Here is a 19,249-nt window from a genome sequence, read left to right on the forward strand (position 1 = left end):
ACTGCCTCAACGCTACCCGAAATTGAACCTCCCCCACCCTCATTCTCTGTATTGAACTTTCTTTTCCAAAGATGAGTGATTCCTCGATCAGATAGATTTATTTGTTTTATTATTTTGCTTTTGTTGTTTCAGCAACATTAAATTTAAAACTGTACTTTTGAGTTAAAATATATATTCATAATTTTAATAAATGACATATTAAAAAGGCATGAACATTTTTTTGTATCGAAAAAATATCGACCCGTGACACCAAAGTGTCGAACCGAACCGTGAATTTTGTGTATCGTTGCACCCCTAATATATGTATATATATATATATATATATATATATATATATATATATATACACACAGTTAGAAGTCTGGAATCTATATACGTCACCAAATGTTGCATTTCCTTGCTTCAGATTCACTGCTAGGCCTTTACTGTGGTCACATTTAATTGCTTATTATTGGGTTTGTATTTAACGACATGCTCGGTTCAGACAGATACGCACGAATTACTTCACCATTGAAGGATATGTAACTGTTTTGCCTTGGGTTGCTTTTGCAGTATGCTTTCCATTTCCACTGTGAAGTTCAGTGTGATCAGTTTTACAGCTACAGCTGAATCTGAGCAGAGTGTAGTCGTGTCATTATCATCAATAAACACCAGTGACTCAGTTCCACTACCAAATGCCACATTTGACCATTTGAATCTACTCCAGATCTTTTATTTGCTTAATTTATAATACAACGGTGCAGAAAACCAGGCCTCACCTGGCTGTGTAACTGCTTGTTAGTCCATTGTCCAATTATAAGTATTTTTTTAGCCTCTTGAAATTAAATACTAATTAAATACTTCTGTTAAACCACTTGAATGAAATCGGAAAGTCTGCACATCTTGATCGTTTGATTTCCAACAAACCAGAATTTACACAATTAAGTCTTTGTCCAAAAACCAAGAACCTAACTGTATGTAAGTCCTGCTTTGAACTGACATTATGTACTTGATGTATATGGCATCCTTAAATGGCTCATGCTTCATTTCATATTTCATGCTGTGTTATCAGATGTATCACTTGTAGAAACACTGGACACCATTTGCCCTGAATATCTGGCCATCTCACATCTGTGCTTTACTTCAAAGGCCATAAATGAAAATTAGTTTAAGCAGTATTAATGAAGACACTTTTTAAACAGTAGAGAACACAAAAGGACAAACATTAAAAAAACAAACAAAATAAAGCAAATTTGTATGTATGTAGGCAAACATATCTGCATGAGCAGATTTTAGGAGTACTAGGGATTTGACAGATGGCTAGCTTTACTGAGGAAAAATGCAGGCCTGTGGCTCCATTGAGATTTTTCTGATTCATGCCAGTGCATTTGTTTTAATGAGAAGGGAACCGTGTTCCCTATTATAATTATTATTATTTTGATTTTCAAGAGTTTGATCCTTTATTGATGAACGCTCTATATTTTTTTTCTTATGTCCCTCTGGAAATAAGTCCTTTGTCATGGTTTAAGAAAGTGTAAATATTCTCACATCTTCTTTTTTTATTTTATTTAAATCTTGCGGTGTGAGGCAGTCAGCCCAGAGACAAATGCATTTTTGAGCTGATGGGGGCAGATTATAGTATATTAAAGACAATCCTAGGTGGCAAACTGAGATGATACAGGGCAAGACTCCACAGGGCAGCTCCAATTTTAACAGCAGCTCAAACAACAACAGTATAGTATTGGTTTAGGTGAATAAGTTACACTGTGTTGATCTGAACCTTCCTAAACCTCTGCTTGTTAATAATTGGTTAAGTTCAATAGGTTACTGTATGAGCTTCTCTCTTCAAAGTTTCTTTAGGGCTTGTGGAACCTAAAAATCCGTCAGGAGAGGATGAAGCAAACATGGATTTAAGCCATTGCAATGCAAACTGGGCTCCAACATGGAATGCTTCCTTTACTCAAACCCTCTGTCTCAGCAGTCTCTCTCAATCCACAGGCCTCCCTCTTCTTGCCCTCTTGCTTGACCTCTCTCCAGTCACTGTGGCAAATCTTGGCTGACAGAGGGCCTGCAGGGAGAGAAGTCTGGAACAAAAGGAAGGTGGAGGGGGGGAAAAATTGTACATCCTGGAAAAACTTTCCTCAAAGTCTGCAGGCGCAGTGACATTCCCCAGAGGACGGTGTTCTCTTCCTGGGCTCCCTGGAGGTGTTTGGAAAGAAGGTGTGACTGCTATATGTGCCCTGGTTTAGAAAGGTAGGCAATGAGCGCTACCACTACCCCTACATACACACCGGTGCCTATAGTGATGGAGAGGGCAGCTAAGAACAAAGCCCTTCGGGAGGCGATGTTGGCCAGCGGGAAGTCACCTTTGTTCACTGCCTTAGTGGTCTGTAAAAGGGAAAACAAAGAAGAAGAAGAAGAAAGTCAGAGGCTGATATCATTTGCAACGACTTCAAGAGAAATGGTGAGCCACTGAAAAATATGTTGTTTATCGTTTCTATTGCAATGTAAAACCTAAAGTCATGGAAATGGAGAGACCAACTGACTGACCTGTGCAAATAAATACATGAACTGAATAAAAAATGCATTGCAGGACTAAGAAATCGCAATCAGTGTGAAAATGTGAAGGACAGGAGGTTATGGTCACCTCAGCTGCTATCACTGAATGACAAAAATCGTATGGGGGGAAACAAGATAGATAATTTATCATTGAACTAAAAAAATAATAATTATTTTCATGTTTATATATCACACAGTTAATCCATGCTTTCAAGTCACAGAGTGTAAAGCTGGTTCTTTGTGTGCCCACACTGCTTTTTTCCCCCTCCAAAGAGTGACTCCCACTGACATGACCCATTTACAACAGGCACATATAGATCCTCTTCACGAGCCCCTGTTAGTGTAGCTAGAAAAAGCAGCCGTTAAACCGCAGTAAATACTAGTTTTTGTTTTCAATCAAATAAGAATCCTAAAATTGGTGTTATATTTTGTCCTCTGGCATACATTTATTTTTCAAGCAATCTGCTTTTATAACAAAAACCACTCTGAGAGCACAAACCTCTGCCAAGGCTTCTCGTTGTCTGGGCAGTATTTGGTTTCAAGGAAATGGGAAATGGCATTGAGATCTTTATGCATTCATTTTGCTTTCTTTGTTCTTTTTATTCATTCTTTAAGAAGCGTGTTGTACAATAAAAAGTAATTTCAGGCTTTTCTTTTTTCTCTGTTGAAACCCATTTTAATATACTTGACATGTTTTTCAGTACAATTATGTTTTACTTTACTTACTAAACTTAATTTTAAATGTTTAGTGATAAATGTCAAGCGAAAACGTTTCTATTGATTTTTTGTTTGATAGTTTTGTTTTCCAAGTAAAATCATACTTGTTCATGAGCATGTATTCAAATTGTTATGTATTTAAACACTTAGCCTTTTACTGTAATGTATATAACAACATCAAAATAAAATATTAATAATATTATAATAAATATAATATTTATTCACTGTTTTCCCATTCATTGTCAATACAAACAATGGCAGTGATAAACATATTTTTAAATACCTACAGCTTTACTATCACTTTGACTTTCAGATCAACCTATTAACATTAAAGGAAAGGTCAAAGGTCAAATGGGGAATGATATTTTATATCGTTATACTGCACTGTACTTTCAATACTAAGAATCATAGTTTATAGGTGAGGTTATAAGGCTTTTGTCAGTTTTTAAATCCATTAATCATTAAGCTGACCTTTAAGACCTTGTAGGATGAAAGCCAAGTTTTAATGAATTGTTAACATTACCCAACTCTACACACATACAAAGTTTTATCAGAAGTGATTCAAAACTCTTTGAGCTTTTCTGTGTTTACAGACATGAATGATGACACGCATGCAGGTACTGCAGCCTTTTTTTCTAAGTATATATGCCAACTGGAAAACCAATTGACAAAAAGAAAAATATATATATGTATGTATACATTTACAATATAATCACGTATATATGATTTGCCATTTGACTAAATTTGATTTGTATATTTAATCTGTCTGATTTGCGTTTCCAGGAAACTACTGACTTTGTGTTTTACAGTGCAAACACTGAAGCGATTATGTTGCATGATTCAGCGTAATGAATATAAGCTTGAGCATTAATATAGTGTATTTTTAGAATAGAATAGAATAGAATAGAATACTTTTATTTGTCAATTTCTTCAAATGTACTTGCCATACAAAGGAATTGAAATTACGTTTCACACTGTCCCATGCGTAGACATTGACAACAATAAGGTGCAGATGCACAACAAAAACAGCCCTAACAATAAAGTAATAAATAGTAATATAATAATATAAATAGTGCTAAAAGAAATACTAAAAATATATATATAGTTGCAGGTGTGTGCAATTGCAATGCAAGTCAGGAATGTTTTCAGTTCTTGGTTCAGAGAGTGTTTCTTTGTTGGAGAGTGTGCGTGGGTGAGGGGGAGTAGAGTCCAATCTGTCTTCCTATACTTCTGCCAATCTGGTGATTATGCTGGCTGGGAGTCGGGAGGGAAGAGAGTTCAGCAGTCTCACAGCCTGGTGGATGAAGCTGTTGGTGAGCCTGGTAGTGCGGGAGTGGAGACTTCTGTATCTCTTTCCAGAGGGCAGGAGGCTGAACAGACAGTGCGCGGGGTGGGTTGCATCGTTGACAATTGTGATGGCTTTGCGGGTGAGGCGAGTGGTGTAAAGAAGAAGTGTATTAGAAGAGTCTATGGTAAAAGAAGAAACTAAATGAACACTGTGAGATTAACAATGGGCAGTACTTACATTCTCAGAAATAACAATTATTTGATACGTAATAACTTCAGAAATAAACAGACTGAAACTTGGTTATGTTTTGAAGTGGTCCGTTTCCTGCCTCATTAGTCACTGTAGATGTATATTAAACATGTTGGTTGTATTTAAACACATCTAAATGTAATCATGTAGGCGAAAAATTCATCCTAATTTTGTGGTGATTGTAATGTGAAGTCTGGGCTCCAAAACACTGAGCTGAAAATGATTATAAAGCAGGGAGCTGCAGAGTTGTGCAGTGTTTGGATGTAGTATTTGGAATCTACATCAAAACATACATTTTTTTAGCATTTATCATCACACTATAATTATTGTAATATATGCATGCATGTATGTTTCCTATCTCCCACACATAGGGCGGGGGATTTGCTAGTTAATAATGGTAAATAGAGAATCTCCTCTCTAAAGCAGGAGCAGGTATAAAGACTTGTGGTTGCTGTGCTATGTAACCTTTAGCTATCTTCTTGTTCAAATGGATTTCCTCGCCAGAAGGGAAAGGAAGGGAAAATAGACTATTTTGATTTCTCTTTTTCATTTAGTTCACTGAGTGGAGGTTATCCCTGAAGCAGAAATTACAGAGCATAAACTGTTATATTGGCGTTTTTTGGCCTTTGTATTGGCTTTTTAAGTTTCTTGTTTCATTTTTCTTCCACTAAATTAAAATAAATTCAGTTTTTTTATTACAATGCCTTACTGTATTTACTACTTTTTTTTTCTTCACAGCAGTCAAAGATTCAGCAGTCTCCAGTGTTCAACATGTTTATAAATTACAACCATAATTCAATGTGCCAACAACACAACACAGTCAGATGGGTGTGAACCTGTGCTAACAGAATTTTGAAATGCATTGTGTGGATGCATGAAATGGCCTTCATTATTCTTGTATCCAATTTAATAATGATGTGTGGCATGTGAGTATGATGAAGTTGGCCTTAGGGTCACACTAGCTCACTCTGCCACTTTCATTTTGGAGGTGAGCCACAGCACCAAGTACATGAGGTAACATTTCTTAATAAAATATCAATACTTGAAATGTGCAATTCACTTGTATTTTTATTTTTTATTCCTATTTATTCTATTTATCCCCTTTGTATATTTTATTTATATTTGTCTCTGTATTTATATATGTGTGTGTGTGTGTGTGTGTGTATATATATATATATATAACAGTTCTGTAACTGTAACTTCGGTCGTTGCTGTGCTTTTTTTGGAAGTCGAATTTCCCAGAGGAACCCACCCGAGGGATTAATAAAGTTCTATCTTATCTTATCTTATCTTATCTTATCTTAAAAATCAAGGTTAACAAGGATTGCACTGCTACTCAGGTGCAGCTCTCTCAGTAGTCAGAGAGTTTGCATCTGGCAGAGGCAGGGAGTGGAACCCTAAACACAAAGTCTCCATTAAAAAAAAAAAAGAGCTATACTTGGTTTGACCTTTGACTTTGAAAGTCTTGCATATGAGTTGCTTTTGTAGAATTGCTTTGCTCAACATAAGGGAAAACTGAGAAGAATTCTGAAATCTTCTTCTCATTGAGAAGAGCGAGCTGGTTCAGGTATGTAGTCTAATAGCATCTTTCTTTATTTAAGTGTGGTCTTGTTGGATATCTGAGGGGAGAGAAGAAATACTGACTGGAGTAAGGATTACTTGAAGTTTACTTTTTTAACATAGTATAATCTGAGATAGTTCTCGAGGCTTTCTGAAGGCCTTTCAAAGTTGCTTTTCCTTGAAGATTGGCTGTTTGGTTTTTTCTTGTGCTAGTCATATAAATAGTAAAACAAAATCTGTCTTTGTAACATTAAGCCAGTATAATGTTTAAGTATTGCACTTAAAATTTAATATTTTATACAGTACTGTATAATGCTAATACTGTTTTTAGCCGCCTGTAACAAAAACACATAATTTATTCTAATTTCTTTAGTTGAATCTACAAAAAAAAAAGCCAAAGATGACATAACACAGTATTTTTGTAGCAATAAGGTGATTCCCAAATAGCTGTTAGCTGAAAACGTATCTTGGCATCGAGTGCAACATGTCCTTAAACAAAATGAGGACATTTTCCTTCAGGAAAATGAGGATAGTAGAGAAAATAGAGAGTGGAAGATGCAATAAAAAGTGGCAAGACTATTTCCTAAACTATATTTGAAGGTGATGCTGACATTTTTTACTATTTACAAAGAAGAAAATCCAGCAATGACGTTTGACAGGACCCGAGAGATGCATCTGGCTCTTCAGTTGATCCATCTACTTGCGTCATTAGAAATGGTCTTACTGGGAGACCATGTGAAACATACAGTGGAACAGTATCAGCCATAGATTGGCCTCCCCAGAGTTCGGACCGCAACATTTTTGAAGCAGTGTGGGAACATCTTGACAGAACAGAACAAAAGGCAGCACACATCTAAAAAGAGCTTTAAATGTCCTTCAAGAAGCCTGGAGAACTATTCATCAATCAGACTCAGAATACTTTATTAATCCCTAAGAAAATTATTTGGTCACAGTTGCTCCAAGACAATAAGAACAGTAACAGACTGAACTAAATTAAATAATACAATATATTACAAAGTGACAAATTTAAGAAATTGGCTCTAATACATGCAAACAGCTTAGTTCAGTCTTTCTTCAATAATGAAGGTGCTCATACCAATTATTGACATTCAAACTTATTAGAATTGTGCAAACTCTGTGTTTGCCTTAGAAACTGTATTATGTTTGCACGTTTTAATAAATCGCCGCACCTACTTCCTGTTCTACCAGCAAAATATAAGGAAATATCGGAAGGCTCAACTCTTTCGCACATTACAGTACAGTTTACAGAAATACAGTGATAACAAAGAATGAGTGCAGTGTGCGATAAATCTAATGTAAAATATATATTGAAATTTCTATTAGGAAGATTGTCTTGATGCTAGCTCTGTTTAGATTACTGCACATCCCTCTCTCCCGTTTCCCCACTTCAAACTCATCACTTTTTCCTGAGGTCATTTATTCTCTGCCAAACCAATCAGATTGTGCTTTCTCTCCCACTGCCAGGTGTTATTTTAGTGTGGAATTAATGCAATTCTCTTCAACCTTACTGGTGGGTTCTTCACATCCCTCCAGTTCTCATGTCATCACTCCTCATCCACCACCAGGGTCTAGACTCCATAAAATGACTAACCCGTTAAAATAATGACATCACAATGGGGTCTACTCACAAAAGGCTAATGGCATATTTCTTTTCCCTTTTGTGCATATTAAGTCGAATACATTATTTTAATTACTCTTTAAGTGTCTTGCTTTATCGCTCTCTCCTGACAAAAATATTGTATTATTCATAGTCTCTGCCAATTTGCACTACAGTCATGCAAACAGCGACAAAGCAGCTGTACCAGAATATGACCTCTAGTTACTCATGCCTTCCTCCATTTAGCTCGAAATTCTGGATCTCATTCTCTGCAGTTTCTCACCAGGGTAAAATAACTCCAGTGAAGCAGATATAAATGAATTTTGCATATTTAGTCTGGCTTTAGCCAATTATATTAGAACAGAACGACAGGCATTGTTTATGTAGTCATTTCAATATATTGTTAAGAACATAAATGCAGACAGGATTAATAATCAGTTGTTTTCTGCTTTTAAGGAAGCATTGTTAATTGCCATGAGCTCAGAGCTCAAGAGGATTTTTTGATGCTTACTGGACGGAAAACTTTGTGTTGGGGTTGTTTTTTAGGGTACGGAGACAATTACGAAGCATTTAAACAAAATCAGATGCCTAAAACTTTCTGTATGTTTCTGCGAGTGCCCACAGCAAGTGAAGAAGATGTTTCACTGCAGATTACTGAAAAACCAATCACTTGTTTGAATTCCTGACTTTTGTGGATGTAGCCCTGGCTCAGACACAACGCATCTGTCAGAACCTTCTGTAGTTTTGCAGAATGCACGCAGAGTGGCCATTAGGAAGGGTCTTGTATCACTTTGATTGTTTGAACTTAATAAAAAAAACAGCACAAGGTATTGCCACTTTGCTCTGTTTCTCTAAGGCTGAGCAGATTTTTGAAGACAAAGTTAATAGTCCAAGACAAAGACAGCTAGATTAGAGCCAACGAGAGAGGCTCTTTAGAAAAATGCCTCGAAAGGTCAGGAAGAAAATCCAGACGAAATATGTGCATTCGAGGCAGCCTTCAGCTTCCACATCAATACAGTAATCACTGGAACAGAAGCACCATTATGAGGGGTTTATGGGAAATTAGGCTTTAATTTGCTTTCAAAATGACACAAAGCACATTCTCCCTCTGACAATATATTAGCACAACCCCACAGAGGTCTTTGGGGACACTAAAATAGTTCTGACTTGTTTTGAGATTCAGACTGAAGAGGGGTTTTTTTCTACAGAGGCTATTCAAAGGGCACTCACTCGAGGGTCAGTTTCTCTGGTGCATTTGTCAAATATGATACGCAATGTTTGTCAGTTAAAATGAAATCAAGGCATTTTGTGACAAACTGAAATAATTCTGTAATGTGGACTGAGAGTGATGAAAATATCGCAGCTTAACTTTTAACACTGTCAATCATTGTATTTTTCCTTGAATACCCTTGAGAGCAAAATGGTTAGAAGCATTTAAGGCTTTATCTCCACCACCTTGACAAAATGATTGAAATGTGGTGTCATAGAAAAAAGATAACATCTGAGACTCGGCTGCATGGAGACTCGGCACCCTTAACAGGTTTTTCTTCCAAACAAACAACACTCGACGCCCCCTTCTCTGTGTCTGTGTCTCCGCCTCCCTCGCACAGACAGGCACAAATAGAGAAACAGTTTCACTATAACGAGCTCATTCATTTTCATTCTTTATTATGGCTCGTACGCCATACGATAACTTCAGGGGAGTCTTATTTGCAAGATCGTGAAATAGATTGTTGCTGCTCCTCAGCCCTGCACTTTCCAGTGCAGATGTCTCAGAGCTAAGTGACGAATTTATCAGCATCTCCAAAACAAAACACTCACCCAATTAGCGGCAATAATTGAAACTCAATTCCGCTTCCCAATCAAATGCTCAAAGCTAATTTCCCTCAGATATTTATGGTATTCCAGTTATTATCAGCTGATGTGTGCGTTTGTGGGGGGAGGTTAACACTGAATCTCAAAATTGTGCACCACAAGTTACCATAAAGACATTATGCACAATAAAAGCCGTTGTCTTTGGCGAACAGCGTTACAGCAGCATATGAATGCATGTCTGTTTTTGTGTTAAGGTGTTTGCTGACGCCTTCACTCACTCGTCTCCTTGGCAAAGCAGCGGCGCTGTATTTGACTAGGCCTGACCTTCCAGTGGAACAAAAACACTATTGATCTGCCATCCACAGAGTCTATTACAGTCGCTAACGTGTTTGTTTTTAAATGTCCTTAGAGTAAGTGGTGAAGCTGATGTGCTATCATTTCTAAAATATAAATAAATAAATTTCTTTGCCCTTGTCACATCTACAGTGTTCTACAAAGACAGAAAGCTCTGCCAAAGCAATGAAATGAGCAGGGTGTGTATATGTGAAAGGAACCTGCGACAGAGGTAAATCCCTATCTTAGAAAACTGATTTCCATCCCAGTTTGCATGTTAGGTGTGTTTTAACAGTCAGGTACAGGAGTGGATAATTCATTTTCCCAGAGGGCACATGAGAACCTGGGACTGTTGTGGAAGGTACAGCCTTCTACAACAGTCCCAGTTTCTCAAGCGGCCCCTTGAGACAATTAATTGCCCAGCCTCGGTCAGGTAGCTTGTTGTAGGTAGGCAATATTTATAAGCATGGCTTAGGGTTGCTTAAGCATTCTCTCTCAGTAGATCTATTGAAGCTTTCTGATTGAAGTAAAGGGTAAATCAATATAGTTTTCATATACGGAATTTTCTTGATGCACTGATTGGAAATTTCAAAAACGTAACTGATTTTGCTATGTGGTCCACAGCTCTTCCAAAACAGTGCCCTCAACCCAGCAGCGAGCGAAACGCATGCTTTGTTGTATCTGAAAGCTCCATTTGTCTGATTTTTACCCCCAAACATCATTGTGACAGACAGATTACCTTAGGCAACAATGCAACATCTGTTTATTGTTTTCTCTCATCAGTTCTGGACAGCACATTCTCATCCCAGGGCATCACTTACTGCTGTTCCGGCAAATGACGCAGGCAGAGATGCACACAGGGTGCGTGCCATGGAAATATTAGATTTGGAAAAATAGCTGTCTTATTTTTGAGATCTACAAAGTACTCATTTGGAGTGGCAGTGGAATAATCAGCCAGAAGAACATGGCTTTGAATTTAGGGACTTTGTTTTGCTCTTTGCTTCGCTTGCACCGCTATTTGGTTAGGTTTGGAAATTGAAACAGGGTTCGCTTGAATGCTCGCAGGATTGGGATGTTGGTATCACTAAGGATAGGATTCTAAGATTAACAAAGTCTGAATGATACTATTGATTGTGTGATGATTGCACAGTTTAGGAGGACCAGTTGCTAATCTTGCTATTTGAACCCATGTCTAAAACAAAAACACAGAAAATCAAAATTATCCTTTAATTATAATAATAATAATAATAATAATGGATACTTTATTGATCCCCATGGGGAAATTACTTGCTTTTCTCTGCATTTGACCCATTCACTCAGTGAAGCAGTGGGCAGCCCACTAAGCAGGCGCCCGGGGAGCAGTGTGTAGGGACGGTACCTTGCTCAGGGGTACCTCAGGGTAGCCGTTAAGTGGATTCGAACCGCCGACCTTCCGATCATGGGGCGACCACTTTACCTACTGAGCTATCCCTGCCTAGATAACATCCAATCCAAAAAGGAAATCTGACTCAGCTACAACTAGTTATGGTTTGTGTTGGCTTCTTTTAATGAGTCATATATTCCTCAGCCATTATATTTTTATGAAGTAAAAGCTGATAAAGATTCTGATTTTACCTACATGTTGAGTTGATATTGCCATTATTGGCCACCAGTGCAGTGCAAATGCACCGGTAAGCATACTCAGACATGTGCTCTGCTAGCTCCTATAGAATCACCACTTTCAGGTTGGTCCTTCTGAATAACGGCATGAAACGAAGACCAGTGAAGTGGGTTATTGAACTATAAAATTAAGCGATCCCAAACTTCCTCCATATCTTTGAAATCCTGACAGCTCTTCAGGAAAGCACCTTCTAAAGGGGGGAGATTGGCAGAAAAATCATCCATCCCTAAACACAGCCATCACTTCCCCATAATTACCCAGGAAGAATCAAATTAGCTCCTGACAAGATAATTCACTGACGGGCTTAGACTACTTGCGCCCAAGATAAGGCAGCTAAATGCTTGAGCTTTTGATAAGAATTTGTGGTCAGACGCAGGGCAATTTAATGAAAAGCTTGTCTGTCTCTAGCACGTTTGTGTGTTTGTATGTGCAGTGCGTGTGTTTACATGCATTTTCGGACATACTGTGTGTTTACGCTTGTGCTGTTAGCCTTTTAATGTGTTGTCTTTATTATGCTGATGATTCACAGGACAGACTTGATTAGCGGCAAGACAAGAGGCACTCCCTGTGCTCTTTGGTTGACATAACATCATCAGAGTCATTTCAAAGAGAACTGAAAAGAGGGAGGAAGTCTGGCTGGAATCTATTAGATACCTATTATGTTGTGATTGCAGACGTTACTGAAAAGAAAATATTGGTAAAGCTTCTCGCTTCAGATTACGTTGTTTAGGGTCATTTTTAGTATTTTTTTATGCTGGACTGCAATAAAACATTTGTTTTTAGTGCATCAGTCAAAAGAATGCCAGTGTGTCTGCAAAATAATTACGGCTCATCTTTCCCAAGGGCTCACCATCTTTAATACATCAGCCCGCCTTTAATTGGGTTCATCTTCAGTCCTCTTGAAAAGTCTACACGTTCAGAGATCCTCTCTCATCTTATTATTTTGAATACAACCTTTCTTGGCATTTACAGATAGAACCTTGAAAGTGATTTATAGACTCTTCCTAAAGGAGGCTCTCAGCCTGTTTACAGAGCATCAAGCAGCCATTACAGATTGGCCTTGAGTTATTGATGCATAGCTCAGTAAAAATTGGCCTTGTAGTAAGCGAGTCAGCTGTCAGTCCTTTTTTAAGAGTGAAGGCTCTTAATCTTTTGGTAATGAGTCATACATAAAGACGGATAGATGTGTGTGTTTACATGTTTGTGTGTTCCCATCTCTACGAATTTATAGAAGCATGTGTATGGGTGATTGGGGGGGGAAGGGGTGGGGGCATGCTAGACCTTGACAACCAGATGCTGCATCATTCATGTGTGACAGACCACAACTTTGAAAGGGTATGCATTGCATGCCTGTGTTAATATGTGCATGTGTGGCCTCACCCCTTGTGAGAAGTAAAATGCTGCAATCCCCAAAGGCCAGAAACAGCAGAGCATGGAGAATATGGCCAGGCCGAGATGATCTCGTGGAGGGACAACTATGAAGTTGTCTTCACTCTCGCTGTCGGTAGAACAGTCTGTCTGCACAGAAAACAGCAGTTAATGTTAAAACATATAGCCATTTAAAATTTCATGATGTATATGGGCAGACTGTGTAGTTTCAGTGGCGATGTAGCAGTAAACAGGTGGTTTGAGAAAACACTGGAATTGATTCCTTTTGATTTTTGATGCAGACAGCTGCATCAAAATGCAGACAAAGACTGATGCCACTCTTATGCTTTGCAAAATTTAAGGCTATTGACAACAATCAGTTAGTATACAGCCTGGAGAACTGTAGAGACTAACAGCTAATCTACCCCTGCACAAAAGGCCACAAGCACTTCATTAACTGAAAAGCTATATTTTTGTCACAACTCATAGCCAATGACAAGATGGGTTGTTATGCCAATTGTGACTTTGTTTACAATAGTAAAAACAAAAGTAAAAATAATAAACATGAAGTATGTGGAGTCAGAGGTATCAGTTGTGGCATGGATGATTGAGATAAGCATTTTTCTGTTGTTGAAAGTGGAGTGGATCTTTTTGTTACTTAATTTTCTTAGGTCATTTTTTTCAACCCACAAGACAAAATTTTTTGTTGCTAAAAGTTTTTGCTGCATCTGAAATTTTTGAGTTAAGATCTCAAAATTTTGAAATGCAAAGAAAAAATTTAAAAAGCTAAAAACAAAAAAACCCACTACAAATGGAGAAAATAACCTGAAATTTCAAGCTACCAAGTTGGAATTTGTGTTGACTTGTGAATGAGAAAAAAATGTTTGTTTGCTTTTTTAGTGCCAGAATAAAGCTTCCATGGTAAGTAGGCAAACTTTGATTCTATTTGACAGAACTCTGTTTTATGTGCTAACCAGTTTTTGGTTGAAGACTAAAGTTAAAACCTGACCAACTTAGGTTAGATATTAGCCATTCGTCTTTTGGTATCGGCATATATAATAGCCCAAAAATGAACATTTAAAAAGATAGCAACCAGCTGATCCAAACCAAAATAAATAACCAAACAAAACAGATATTAGCAATATCTGTTTATATTAGGTTTGTGAGAAAGAAAAAAATAATCAGCCATTATATTGAAATATCTCAGTTTTAGATATTGGTATCACTCTTAAAACAGATTCAATATCCTCTAATCCTCAGTGAAAGCACAAGCATTATTAACCGTTGAACAGTTTCTAACTACTGAGATAGAAATTTCTCATTGCAAACTCATAGCAATACAGGTAATACAAGTAATATCACCAAGACACCTCATCCTGTATATTTTTGGGCGCCTAAGTCCAACCATGTGGAACTTCTGTAAATTTTCTGTCACTGGATGATGAAATTTGCCAACAAACATGCAGATAAAAACAGGATTTACTTTAAAATACATATGAGTAAGACTTCATTTATATGGTACAGCAGTCTTTGTACAGGTAGAGTTGGTTTTCAAGTTGAGTGGGTGGGAAAAGAATCTCCACTTATTGAGAAAGAAAAAGGCATTTGTGTAATGGGAAACAAAACATACCAGCGTATGCAGGATCATTTGCTTCCACATAATGTCACAGCTCACATTTATAGACTTTTGGTAATGGCCCATTAGTTTCTCATTAGTTCTGAGATATGCAGATTCCTACATTTTGGCATCTAAACAACAGATGGCATGAAAAAAATAGCTACGGTTGAAAGTACACCCCATTTCAGATGTGAAATAGTTATGAATCAAACACACCTCCTCCCTAAAGCTTTATGAAACTATTTCACGCTCCATGCAACATTTCTCACAAGAAACTGCAGCAAAAGAGAATAGATGCTCATACATCTGCATACAGTTTAGGATGATGCAAATTCAGAGTCCTGATCCAGAGCTGAAAAGATCAGTATGTGTTACAATTCACAAGTCGGTACAGGACGTTCTGACTACGTCATTCTCTAGCATGCACGTATACAAACACGTTCCTCTTGCGGCTTTGTTGTTGGATTCTTCGACGAAGCCGAGACCAAGTACAGAGATTTATTTTCCAGGGATGAAAAGAAGTCTCAGATTGAGGCCACAGTTTCTATATGAGACATTAAGCTGCATCCTTCCCACATTATCCTGTTTGAAGGATGATCCAGCATGAGGGTGGAACATGGAAAATAAATGAAAAATTAATCAAGGCTAACAAATTGTGGGTGACTATTGTGTCAAATAAATAGACGTCAATTTTGCTCAACATTTCAATAAGAGAGATGATGTCTGCACAGATGTTGGATGTCAGGCAAAAGGTCAGGGAAGGAAGGCAGAGTACGTGAGAATCGTTATGATATATGATCTGACCAGATAATAATAATTATTATTTTTTAAGATAGCTATAGTGACAATTTTATTCTTTTTTATACAAGTTCTGGTTAAGGCAGGGGTGTCAAACTCCAGTCCCGGAGGGCCAGTGTCCTGAAACTTTGCTGCAGCACACCTGAATAAAATTAGTAGGTCATTAAGAAGACTACAGAACTTGACTGTATGCTGAGGTGGCAGTTCAGCCATTTGATTCATGTTACAGAAGCTCATGAGTGAATGAACATGGTGCAATAAAAGTACTTTTAGAAGTTACCACCTTTCCTATCGCTCACACGTTGATTCCAGATATTGTATCAAGAACCAATCCTAGACCATGGCTGGCTTGATAGAAGAGTGTACAGTTTTTACTTAAAAATGCATTTCTGATGTTTATTTTTGTGTTTCATATCGGTGAACAAGAGTGCAGAACAGTGACATTAGCATTATATTGAAAGTTACGCTTCTGTAAACATGTTAGAGTATTGGAAATACATTTGGTTTGAGGGCAAAACAGTTTTTAATTAATTTCAATAACACACCCTCCTTGTAACAATGTTGCCTGATTGATGATGAGGATTAGCGGGTGGGTGGCTGAGATGTATGGGGGCCCTGCCCACCGATGGAGGGGGAAATACTGGTTTAATCGTCTCCAAAAATAGACCCTTTGAATGCAACCGTATTAGAGAAAGTAATTGAGCCGCAGAAGAACATTTCTAATTTCTCTGTGCACTCAGACAATGCCACGCTGTGTGAAAAGCTTTGCCTACAAAGCCGTTAAAAGCTGCAAAAACGGGCCCCTGTCTAGGTGGTCAATATATTTTCATGCTCTTTATAATGACATGTGGACACCAGAAGGTTGCAACACATGAACATAATGCAGCTTAAAGAGTGCATAATGTCAGTCTGCTGTTGTGGCCTTAAGCAAGCACTATGGTGCAATCTCTGCAGAGCCAGCCCTGCTGTGTGCTGTGCCTTAGAGCTCCCTGACAATATCTGCACAGCCTTCTGGCTGTTTGGAGAATCAAAACACACATCATCCAGGGATTCTATTGGCTTAGATTACTGTGGGGAGAAAAGTTCAGGAAGCAGGGGAGGCAGGCAGGTGAAGATTTAGGTTGTCTGAAATCAGTGCAGACCTGCAGATAAGTCTGTGTTTAAGGAAGGAAGGTCATTAATCACAAACCTTCAAAGTAAAACAGGCCACTAACCCGTCTGGAAGACTGTCTCAGTTGTCAGTGAAATTACTTTATCTTTTACAGCATTTTTCTCAAAATTAATGATGGGTATGAAATCAAATCAAGAGCTGAATGACGTTACGGGTCGCAAACTTCTTTACCGGGTTTACAGAAAAACCCATCAACAAAAACTGTTGGATACTGTTTGTGACCACAATATTTAAACTTAGCCCTGCTTCCTGGCCCAACAAAAGCTTATTATTGTTATTAGAATATAATGGTTATTAGAACTGGAAAGTGAATGATGACAAAGGACCGCGTTACCTAGAACAACACAGTGAATCACAGAATAGAATAGCCCTTTATTGTTATTGTACATGTACAATGAAATCATGGTTGATCCACTTCAACTGTGTAGGAATAAAATGTAAATAGCAAGGCAGCAGCAATAAATAAAAAACTGGAGAAATATATAGAAATAGAAACATTTCATTATTTATCATCATTTATTTCACAAAGCTTGAGGGGATAGGTTAATTGGAAAATCCAAATTGCCATTGTGTGAATGGTGTGAATGTGCGAGTGAATGTGAGTGCGAATGGTTGTCTGTCCCTGTGTGTTGGCCCTGCAACAGACTGGCGACCTGTCCAGGGTGTACCCCGCCTCTCGCCCTATGACAGCTGGAATAGGCTCCAGCGCCCCCCGCGACCCTGAAAAGGATAAGCGGAAGCGAATGGATGGATGGATATTTCACAATGATTGCTTCTAAAAACACACCCTGCAAACCGTGCTGCTTTAACCTCTCTGCTCTGTGTCTCTGTTAAGCTCAGCTAAGTTAAATAGACACCCAGACCACAAGAGTTCCAGATAAATACACCACCACACGTTTTTAGTTTGTAATAGGAGATGCTTAAGTAAGAAAACCTTTATATTATTTATTACAGACATATTTATCTGGAAGATGCTGTAGATTATACCTTCAGTTTAAACAGCTTTGTAGTTTTTTGCCAAACTTTAAATGAGCAAATGCGCATGTGGGTTTGTTATGAAATGTTTATCTCTCCAGTAGCAGAAAGGACTAATGACTTGTGTATGCAGATGATGCTATCTGTGCTCAGATATCTCCTACGAGGTGTAAATCCTGTCAACATGCGGTAACTGGCTGACAGTTAATGAACAGCTAACTGATGATTTCACCATTCTGCTGTGACAGCTTAAACAAAAGCTTGTGTAATTTGCACTACAGGAAATGTGCCCCCCAACCTGTAGAATTTAATTAAATGTTTTATTTATTGATTTATTTTCATCAGATCTGATGTCATCTAAATGTCACAATTCCTGATGACAACAGCAAGATCATTTTTAATCTTTGCAAAAATCATAGGGAGGATTTTCACAAATTTGGGTACCGAAGCATTTTATTTTATTACACATTACATGTATTATTTCATAAAATAACTCATTGTGTGTGTGTCTACCCGATAGTTTAGTATGCACTTCTGCCATTATTTTGTGAACAAAATTAAATACATCATTTTCCACTAATATCCAAAACAGTGCAATAAAAGAAAATGAAAGTTATATCTTCAACTACTTTAAAAGCAAAAGCCAGCAGTTTAAATAACAGAAATTAATTGTGTGAGGCTACGCAAAGGTAAAGTACTACAGGATGGTCTCTAGAAAGAAACTACTTAACAGCCACAGGGCACTGAATTATTTACCTGCTTAAAAAAATAGATTACATTCAGAATATTTATATTTCGGGTGGTGAATATGAATTCAGGTGAAATGAAAAGAAATCGTGCAAGAAAACAAAGAACGTTAAAGCAACAAGCAGAAGTCTGTAGCCACTAGCGATTCAGTACTAATCGACACAAAAAAGCACTATTGTATTATATTAACAACCGTAATGACCTTTTTCCATTAGTACCTACTCCGGTCACCTCGGCACAGCTCAAAATGGTTTTTAGGGATTTCCATTAGGTCATAGTACCTGGTACCAGGTTTTTTTTTTTAATACCTACTCGACCGGGGTTTCAAGCTATCTGAGGCGATCCAAAAATGTGACATCAGCAGACTGCATGCCACGGATTGGCTAGTCAGTGGCATCACTCAATGATTTATGAAAGCATCTTCTTCACAGAAATCAAAACAACCATTTATGAAACTATGAGGGGAGTGGCTGCACAGAAACAATACTCTGGTCTTGGAGTTTGACAAAAGAGCCACAGACTGAGTAGCAGGTATCACATAGAAATGATATTATGGGGTATTGCCATAACAACCACATGCACATTTGGTGGTACTCTGTTGTGTCTTCACCTCTAGCTGACACTCAACTTTACAGTCAGGTAGGCACACAGCCCCTCACCTCGCTAGCAGCTGAACACAAACAGCAACAATAGAACAATGAACTTCAAGGTCAGTTAAGCACTCATTTCAGCAGCATTGGCATATTAAATATTTAATGTAACTATTAACCTGGCCAGTGTACCCATTACCATTA

General features: G+C 37.9%; 1 protein-coding gene across 1 annotated transcript in view; it reads right to left on the reverse strand.

The window, feature by feature from the left end:
* Positions 1-337: 337 nt before the first annotated feature.
* Positions 338-19,249, reverse strand: part of syndig1l (synapse differentiation inducing 1-like) — a 44,181-nt gene continuing 25,269 nt past the window's right edge. Inside the window, exons 3-4 of the mRNA XM_086264425.1 lie at positions 13,159-13,296; positions 338-2,367 (exon numbers count right to left, since the gene is read on the reverse strand). Of these exons, the coding sequence (XP_086120551.1) occupies positions 2,209-2,367; positions 13,159-13,296 (297 nt within the window). The 3' untranslated portion in view covers positions 338-2,208. The remainder of the gene's footprint in view (positions 2,368-13,158; positions 13,297-19,249) is intronic.

This window comes from Aulonocara sp. 'chitande type north' Nkhata Bay, linkage group LG15 (assembly GCF_057382095.1).
Source record: "Aulonocara sp. 'chitande type north' Nkhata Bay isolate Kocher_YH1m ecotype deep benthic linkage group LG15, A_spYH_male_GT1.1, whole genome shotgun sequence".
Taxonomy (NCBI): domain Eukaryota; kingdom Metazoa; phylum Chordata; class Actinopteri; order Cichliformes; family Cichlidae; genus Aulonocara; species Aulonocara sp. 'chitande type north' Nkhata Bay.